We start from the raw sequence: 10000 nt of genomic DNA on the forward strand, positions 1-10000 counted from the left end.
CGGGCACCACCTCAGATCTGGGGCAGGTCGCGCGCGCGCTCACACAGCTGACCGAGGTCACGCGCTTTTCAGAGCAACAAGGGCTCGCGAGCGCCGCCACCTGTCCAATCACAGCGCGGACACGCTGTGCGCTGCGCCTCGTTACCTGCACGTGCGAGTGTCAACACACACACACACACACACACACACATAACAAACACAACCTACCCATACACACAAAACACATGCTGCACACACGACATAAAAGATTTACATGGGCAATGCTGGGGCTTGAACCCCCAACCTTGTGGGGATCTGCTGATTGGGAAACCAACACATGACCCACTGAGCTACTATCTCCCACAAGTGCAAGCAGTCACTGAACCTAATGAACCAACATGGCTTCTTTTCCATACTGCAACAGCATGTAACTCATATTAAAATTAGACCAAACAAATCTTTCAAAAAAGACAAAGAAATAAAGCAATCTTATAAACAGGTCTCTTTAATGAACAAATAGATTTACAGTTTAATGCCACAAAGTAAACAAACTATTAGATTTCAAAAGAAAAAGAAAATGTTTTACCTTGGCGATGCTGGTGCTTGAACTCCTGACCTACAAAATAGTAAACCAACAACTTCACCACTGATCTACTAATTCCTACTAATGTGATCAGTAAACAGGCCTAATGAACCAACAAGGCTACCTTTCTGTACTTCAACACCATGTCTTCTTCCTCTTTCACCTTCTCCCATTAGGGGGCGTCACAGCAGATTATCCGTCTCCACACCCCCCTGTCCTCTACATCTGCCTCTTTCACACCAACTACCTGCATGTCTTCCCTCACCACATCCATAAACCTCCTCCTTGGTCTTCCTCTTTTCCTCCTTCCTGGTGTCTCCATCCTCAGCATTCTCCTACTGATATACCCCATGTCCCTCCTCTGCACATGTCCAAAACATCTCAATCACACCTCCCTCACCTTGTCTCCAAAACGTCATACATGCGCTGTCACTCTAATAAACTCGTTTCTAATCCTGTCCATCGTCGTCACTCCCAACGAACATCTCAACATCTTCAGCTCTGCTCCCTCCAGCTCCACCTCCTGTCTTTTACTCAATGCCACTGTCTCTAATCCATACAACATCTCAGGTCTCACCACAGTCCTATAAACTTCCCCTTTCACTCTCACAGATACTCTTCTATCACAAATCACTCCTGCTATCACTCTTCTCCACCCACTCCACCCTGCCTGCACTCTTTTCTTCACTTCTCTAACACACTCTCCATTACTCTGCACTGTTGACCCCAGGTACCTGAACTCCTCCACCTTCTCCACCTCTTCTCCCTGCAACTGCACCCCTCCACTGCCCTCCCTCTCATTCACACACATGTACTCTGTCTTACTCCTACTGACTTTCATTCCCCTTCTCTCCAGCGCATATCTCCACCTCTCCAGGCTCTTCTCCACCTGCTCCCTACTCTCACTACAAATCACAATATCATACACAAACATCATAGTCCATGGAGACTCCTGTCTGACCTCGTCCTTTAACCTGTCCATCACCACTGCAAACAGGAAAGGGCTCAGGGCCGATCCTTGATGCAGTCCAACCTCCACCTTGAACCAGTCTGTTGTTCCTACTGCACACTTCACTGCTGTCACACTGTTCTCATACATGTCCTGCACCACCCTCACATATTTCTCTCACACACCAGACTTCCTCATACAATACCACAACTCCTCTCTCCACCCTGTCGTACGCTTTCTCTAAATCCACAAACACACAATGCAATTCCTTCAGACCTTCTCTATACTTCTCCATCAACATTCTCAAAGCAAATAATGCGTCTGTGGTGCTCTTCCTCGGCATGAAACCATACTGTTGCTCACAGATGGTCACCTCTTCTCTCAGCCTGGCTTCCACTACTCTTTCCCATAACTTCATGATGTGACTGATCAACTTTATTCCCCTGTAGTTACTGCAGGTCTGCACATCTCCCTTATGCTTAAAGATCGGTACCAGCACACTCCTTCTCCATTCCTCAGGAATCTTCTCACCTTCCTTAATCCTGTTGAACAATCTGGTTAAAAACGCCACTGCATCTCTCCTAAACATCTCCACACTTCTACTGTTATGTCATCTGGTTCAACTGACTCTCCACTCTTCATCCTCTTAATCGCTGCTCTCACTTCCTCCTTACTGATCTTACTAATAAAAGCTATATCATGGCATCACTACTAGAGAGACTGTCAGATATGGGCTGAGGGTATAGTGAGTAGCTCTGTTATCTAAGTGGTCAGCAATTACAATCAATTTATACATTTATAATAAGTTGTCATAGTCATAGTACCATCTCCAACTTACGATATTTTTAGACCTGGAGTTGGCCGACCTCTTTTTATTAATTTCCCATTGCCATTAATAATAAGTGTTTAAATATAGACAGAGCCACAATAAATTACATTAAGAGCTTCAGTTCTAACAGATCTATTATATTCAAATTATTTAATGCATTTTCATGTAATCTAACAAAAATTCTTTGCTTAGTAATAACATAATTTGTGGCTCATTGTACCCTGAAGTTTCATTCTGGTGCATCAGCAGTAAATGTATTTAATTTTGTTGATTTTATAAATTAATATACATTTATAAGTAAATAGTATAATAATCTATTGTGTAATATACATTAGATTTATATTTTATTATTGACCAATAGATGGCGCTAGAGAGTGGGAAGGACGTGACACACACTTCCAGAAGAATGTAGCGGAGGGGTCGGCAATACTGTGTGTGACCTCTAGGGGTGCATATATTACACAGTCACACAGATTTTGTCTTGAAAATGGAGAAAGCCCCACTGGGCGTGTCTAGACACTGTTTGAGAGATGTTGTATGGCTTTGCCGGTGGGGACATCAGTTTAGGTCCCCACGGTGTCATGGGTCCCTGTGAGTCAGTGTGCATTCAGGTCGAAGTCCCCACCGGGATAGGAGAACAAGAACACACACTCAATCCGTAAATAGACCAATAGGTCATTATTCAGAGGTCATCGAAAGGTAAAATGCGATCCCCCTGTCTGTCTGACTCGGCCTGTTGGAGGCGCTCTTGTTTATCGTCCTTCAGGAAGAAATAAAAAGTTGTTGGTTTGGTCACTGGAGAGACGTGAAGATGGGACTGAGGTGATGTGCTCTAAAAGCTGCTGTGTTGAGAATAGCGTCATTTAAATACATAAAATGACAGCTCCACTCCCACTGTACCAGCTTCCATCCTGAGCTCACAAGTAGAGTTTTACATCCTCTCCTAATGTGTGATTCCTCTGGGTTCACTGGTTTCCTCCAACTGACTTGACCTTTCTGGGAGGGGGTCATCAAAATGTTTTTAGTTTTAATTCCAAAATTGTAATTTGATTTGATGAACCAGTTTCTACTTTCCGTTCAGTTACTGAATCATTTTTACAAGTGCACGGTGTGTGACATCACTACCATTAAACACACTGCAAATTCACATACAAGTGTGTGTGTGTGTGTGAACGTGGCAGGATCCCCAACACACACACACACACACACACACACACACACACACACACACACACACACACACGTGTCTGATACTTAAATACACACAAACCCCACAACATTCAGGACGTGTACCATTTATAGCACTTTGATATGTGTGTGTGTGTGTGTGTGTGTTTCAGTTCCAGCGGAGCGGATAATAAGGACGCATGGAGACACGTGTGTGTGAGGGCATAATGAATGCTTGTAATGATATAAAGACGTAAATATGGACAGGCACAGCAAACACATCTGCTCATACAAAAAATACTACAATATCATCGGCGACGAAACAAAAGGACGCACATTTTACATGGTGTGCGGGGAAACTGCGCACAAGGAAAGTCTGTGAGGACGAAGACGTCAAAATAACGTACAATAATAACAGTAATAATAATAATAATAAATCATACACTGATACTGCATTTTAAAAGAGACGGATAAACATCATCATGGGGAAAACATCAGAAACCATCAAGTGCTTTAATCATTTTATTCGCTTAACAATAAAAAATATATATTTTGGCCGAATGTTGTGATGACCTTGAGGCGAGGTCGTTTTTTTGGGCAAATTTGAAGCGACCGAATCCCTGCTGGACATTTCAGGAGGTGCAATGAAAAAAATTAATAAATAAAAACTAGTTAGCAAAGTAACTGGAGCCCAAACTTTTAGGTATTAAATGTAGCTAGAAACACACACACACACACACACACACACACACACACACACACACACACACAACTTAAGTAATTAGCAACCATGGTAACTTAGCTCTCTCTCTCTCTCTCTCTCTCTCTCTCTCTAAAAGAAATGATTGGATCAGACAGTCTAATCAGAGTCTAATCATCACACCCTCCTGGCTTGTTCCAGGCTGTATTTTAGATCGGATTGTCGACATACGAATTCTTGTGCATTTGAAAATCGCTTTTCCAGCCCAAAAAACACCTTCGCCCGTCAGTCGTTTCACCGTTCCATCAGTCGTTTCTGAACATCGCTCGTTTGGATTCTTCACCAAAAATCGTATAAAAAATTATAAATATTCCTAAATTTCTTTTTAATCGAAACAATTTCCTGTGAAATGTCAGTAAAGCATCCGATGTTTTGGTTTCCAATATTTCTATTTTTTCTTTTGGGAAAATCCGGAATATATTTTGCATAACAACTTCCCCTCCTCCTTTTTTGCCCTAATCCGAGTGAGAGGAACGTGTAGAACATCAGAGAAGATTCTGAAGGCACTTGGATGAACTGTGTGAGAAAGAATCGGAGTTGAAAGCTGACTTTGACCCTTGAACTTCACGGCTCTGAACAACACTAGTGGAAATCGGACTTCAGTTTTCTCGTTCCCCCATTTCCAAGTCCATTTCCTGAGTGGAATTCAAAAAGCGTCAAGGTCGCGTTTCCCGCCACTCCGAAAAAAATCTAATCCAAGATCAGATCGGTTTCAATACTGCAGTCAGATCTCAATCGGAAAACCAGTCATGGATTTCATTATGGTGGTGAAGGAACGCCCACAAGGTGCACCAGTCACATTGTAGATCTCTTGAGGAGAGATTATTGTGAGAATAAGAGATGATCAAATCTATCCAAAAAGGCCAAAAGTTTGTGGACACCTGACTGGTAGATTGTGCTTTTTGGAACATCCCAGTCCACATTTGATGATTCCCCATTTGGTGTTATAATGAGCTCCACTCTTCTGGGAAGATGTTCCAGCAGGTTTTGTGGAGATTTGTGTGGGATTCATTCAGCCACAAAGGTGTTCCATAAGGTTAAGCTCGATAGCAGGCCACTCGAGATCTTCCACACACATCCATTGGAAATCTAGTTGAAGCGAAGGCAAGATGTCATGCTGCAGCATCTGAAGACGTCTGATCCAAATGTGCACCTGCAGGTTTGGGGAAGAGAAGTCAGGTGTCCAAAAACATTTGGCCAGTATGGGTTTGGGGGTGTGGGCGTATCCAGTGCAGCCATATGAAGCAATGAATGAAGGAGCTCTTCAGGCTATGTAATCAGACTTTGGATTGGATTAGATTGGACCCGGTCCACTGCATGTTTTGAAAATTTGTGGAGTCGTTTCTTGAGCTCCTTGAAATCGAACACGCCGCAGAAACCAAATCAAACCTTCAGACTGGCGTGGAGATAAAACTCGAAGCCGTTAGCATCTCGTGAAGAGAACGTTTGGTGACTAGCAGGGGAGGAAAATGAAAAGAGAAGTAAAGTCAGTCATATGTACTGGATATTGAGGTATGAAAGCGTTTCTAGCTGGCAGGTTCGGCAACGTGTACGCGCTCATAATGCTATATTCATATTCGTGTGTATATAAATATATATATGTATAGAGTCGTATAAAAAACAACAACAAAATAACCCTAAAGAGTCAGAGGAGGAATAAGGCACGTAGGGCGGGACGGGAGTCGTTGCATACGTTCTGACGGAGGTGGAAACGAAGGTTATGAAGTGTTTTCACTCGTCTGCACCGGCTCTCGAAAGAACAGGGAAAAGAGAGACGCTAGCCGAGCTAACCGCTGCGATTAGCCACAAGTTAGCATGCTAGCACTGTGTGAGGATTGCGGTTATGATTAGCGGTACACAAGCAGACACGGAAACAAAACAAAGAAATGGCTCAATGACGTGAATAAATGCACGTAGCAACATATATATATATATGAAAAAAAAGCATATTTCAAAGCAGAAGAAGAAAAGATGAATGTGTAGACATATGAAATCCTTTATCGTGATTATCATACTGTATCGTAATAATACGCAAATGATAAAGGTTTCAAATTAGGGGTTAAAAAAATAATCTAAGCCCCCCCCCCCCCCCCCCCCCGGGTCCAATTGTGTCTCCTGTTTCAATTGTGTCTCCTGTTTCAATTGTGTCTCCTGTGCATTTCTGTCCCCGTGTTAAAAACAGGGATCATAGTGTCGTTGGGAACTGGATGATTTCAGGGCCGGGGAATTCCCCTATTTAAAACAAACACAACTAAAATTACATTAAAAAAAGGAAGAAAAATTTGCTTTAGCGGTCAGTCAGGCAGTAGTTTTCGTCCCTCACAGATGTGCGCTGTGGGAGTGATATAAATTAGACGACGCCCAACATAACACAGCTGCACAGGCTGATTGGATCGGAATCCTACGATAGTGCTACGCCATTGGTTCTTTGGATGCAGGACACGATGTGTCTTTTTTTTTTTTTTTGGTTTTCCCCTTTATCATTTTTACAATCGGTCATTTTTACAGGTGTTGATCTCACCTTCTTAAGTGCATCAAGAGAAACCCGAAAGGGAACACGTGAGCAGTAAGAACCCCCCCCCCTTTTTTTTTCTCTGTGACTACTTTTTCTGAATAAATAGAGAGAATAAAAACGAGTGTGCGTCTATAGAATGGCTTTTCTCCTCCCCCAGAGCATCGTTTTTATCCCCCGTGAAGAAAAACTTCCATCTTTTCTACTGCATACTTCATAACTGAGCTCTGAACAGCTCCTCTCTGCCACACACACACACACACACACACACACACACACACACACACACACAAAAAGTATACTTTTCTGTCCTTCTGAACTTCTTCGGGCAGGAAGAGAGAAAACAGACACAAATCGACGAACGAACGAGTGAATAAACGAGTGTGTGAGCAAACATAGGGTTTCACAGTCTGTCTGGCGGGGGGGCGTCCGTGAACGAGTCTGGAACTCCGCCTTCGATCCTGTTTGTGTATTTCAGCTGCAATAAAAAAAAAAGAAAAAAAAAAGGAAGAGTCTGAATATGAAGAAGCGTGTACGGTGTCTTCACAGGGACATGCCGCCTTCTCTTTTCTTTCTCCGTTCACAAAACGAGGGATTTTTTTTTTCCTGTTTAAAAACTGTCATTCTGGGTGTTGTTGGTGAAGCACAGCGTCCCCCCCGTCACAGGGGCAAATTGGAATGGTCCGTTCTCCTTGACCGGACAATTCGAGATCTGTAGGACACAAAATCAGACGGTTAGGTGGCCGTTTACAGACGTGCGACAGAACCGAATTTTGGAAGGCCGTCACGTTACCTGCGTCTGACTGTTGCAGGTTAGGAACTGCTGCTGCAGGTGGCAGGTGACGCCGCTGTCCGGTGCCACGCCCACACTGCTCGTTAAGTTCTCAGAGGGTCTGCTCTGAAACCCGTACGAGCCCTGTGGCAAATTCGGCACCATGAACTCGGTCTGGCAGGACGGAATCGCCGTGTCCTGTCCAGTCGAACTGTAGCGTAGACCGTTCACGGGGGTTTGAATCGCACTCTCGAACATGCAACTGCTAATATGTGCGGGAGTCGTGCTGTTCAGCAGCTCCCCCTGCTGGTTATACACTGCATTAGATGTCTGCAAATGATTCCCCTGCTGCCCAAACACAGCGTTAGATGGATGCACAAGCCCCACCTGTTGGCCATGAAGTGAATTACCCCTTACATTCGGCTGAGGAAGGGACCCCGAACCAAAGTTAGACTGCGGTATTAACCTAGTGAATGGGACTGTATGGCCATGCAGATGATCGTTCGGGATGTTCTGTACGTTGGGAATGTTGGGAACTTTGGGTTGATCAGACGGTTGGGATTGCTGCCATGTCGCAAGTCTTTGATTGTCTACGCTCTGATTGCTGAGAGAAAACGCCCCCCGGAGGCAGGCACTTGGTGCAGGGTTTAACAGGGCGTTTTGTGAATGTGGAATATTGTTGCTGCTGGGTGCCTGAGGCCCCACCCACTGACCTCTCGGCTTGACTACGTGACTGAGCGGGACAGAATTCTGGTTATAAAAGCCTACATGGTTCTGAATGGTGGGATAGACCAGGTTTTCACCTTGGATATGATTCTGAACTTTCAGTCCGAGCTCTGCTTGGTTTTGATGGCTTGTTGCTGTCTGCTGCACGAGCCTGTCCTGGTTCTGTTGCCCAGAAAGTGAAGAATCAAAATTCATGCTTTCACAAATTTCCACATATGGTTCTGCAGAATTTACCTGCTGCCCCAAAGGCATCTCTGGCCCAATGTGGGCAAGTTTCATTATCCCTCTGCCTGGGCTTCCTGTATCAAGACCTTCTGGAATGCCTAGGAGGTCGTTAAGGTCTCCCTGAAGCTGCAGCTCGGACAGACACTCAGGAAGCTGGTCGGTCATGTTGGGGCTGCACTCCTTGAACAGAACGTCCTCTACGTACGAGAAGATGTCGTTGGCCAGGATGTCGTTAAGCTCGACGGACATCTCGAAGTTGCTCATGTTGTTCATTCGAAGCAGCGCATTCTCCCATTCCTTCAGCTCCTCCTGGTCGAGGGTTAGCTCCTCCAGGTTACACATGCTGCTGTCTCCGATGATCTGCTGCAAGCTGTCCATCATGTCCTGCACTGTCGATTCCTCCTTGATGCCCACAGTGCTCCTTTCTGCTTCTGTCCAGGACTTTCCGGGAACGTTGAGAAGGGCGTGGCTGTCCCGGAATGCCTTTTCCAGGCAGAACTGCGAGGGCTCGCTGTTGGGCTGGTAGAGATTTTCATCCTGCTTCAGCATGGAGCTCAGCAGTGAGCTTGGCGGCAGCACGGCAGGCTTGCTGACCTTTCCCCCTTTGATTTGGTTAGAGATGTTAGTCATGTCTGGAGAAGGGGTGGTCTCATATAGCACACCTTCCCCAGTGGCAATACTGAAGGGCAACTGGAGCTTTCGCTGATTAAGATGCTCTTCACCTTCTTCATTCCTGGATAGATGGAAAAGTGAAACAGAGGTAAAGACAGGACCAAAGAGTAAAAGTAGGATAGACTGATGTCAGACCCACACTGAGATCTGTTGAATAAAAGGAAATGGAGAGTCTTACGTTAAAGCTCTCTGTCGTGCCACAATAAAGTCTGGTCTTCCGTTTTTGAAGACGAGTCTGGCATTGGCCTGCACCCAGACCCAGGTTCCTGACTTGGTCAGCAGCCGGAAGACCGTGAAACCACTCTCGCCAGTTTTAATCACTGAAGGGAGAAGAAAAGAACTAAGCAGCAAGAAATCTTCAGAAACAGAACTTTTGATCCTCTCCAGCCGAGCTGAGTCAAGTCAAGTTCAAGGCAGGTTTATTTCTATTGCGCTTTTTACAATGCACATAATGAAGGTGAATGATGTGTATTTATCCCTGATGAGCAATCTTGGGCCACTGCGATTAGCCAGAAGTTAGCATGCTAGCACTGTGTAAGGATTATGTTTATGATTAGCTGGAAAAAAAAATGGATCTTGAAATCTCGAATTTTGTACAAAGATGTTCGGTTCGCCTCTCGTTATCACTCACTTCTCAGGTGGTTGTCGGCACAGTACATCATATCTGCAGCGTGGATAAACTGGTAACCAGACCCTCTCATGCACAGCTCGATCTCGTTGTAACCCAGCACCACTTTCCCCCTGCAAAACAGGAGAGAAAAATCCGTTATTACAAAACTTTACATAGAAAGGTGCAAGAGCTCCCCCTACTGTCCATATATGTAAT

At 44.7% G+C, this 10000-nt stretch overlaps 2 protein-coding genes across 2 annotated transcripts in view; both read right to left on the reverse strand.

Moving 5' to 3' along the window:
• The window catches only part of ahr1b (aryl hydrocarbon receptor 1b), a 12706-nt gene extending 12469 nt beyond the window's left edge, over nucleotides 1-237 (reverse strand). Inside the window, exon 1 of the mRNA XM_083551358.1 lies at nucleotides 1-237. This exon is cut by the window's left edge and continues 422 nt beyond it. The gene's annotated coding sequence lies outside the window, so the exon portion shown is untranslated.
• A 5468-nt stretch (nucleotides 238-5705) lies between these two features.
• ahr2 (aryl hydrocarbon receptor 2) overlaps nucleotides 5706-10000 on the reverse strand; it is a 39836-nt gene continuing 35541 nt past the window's right edge. Inside the window, exons 7-10 of the mRNA XM_083551349.1 lie at nucleotides 9806-9915; nucleotides 9353-9494; nucleotides 7573-9235; nucleotides 5706-7491 (exon numbers count right to left, since the gene is read on the reverse strand). Of these exons, the coding sequence (XP_083407475.1) occupies nucleotides 7390-7491; nucleotides 7573-9235; nucleotides 9353-9494; nucleotides 9806-9915 (2017 nt within the window). The 3' untranslated portion in view covers nucleotides 5706-7389. The remainder of the gene's footprint in view (nucleotides 7492-7572; nucleotides 9236-9352; nucleotides 9495-9805; nucleotides 9916-10000) is intronic.

The sequence above is a fragment of the Silurus aristotelis genome, assembly GCF_946808225.1.
Source record: "Silurus aristotelis genome assembly, chromosome: 9".
In the NCBI taxonomy this organism is placed as follows: Eukaryota; Metazoa; Chordata; class Actinopteri; order Siluriformes; family Siluridae; genus Silurus; species Silurus aristotelis.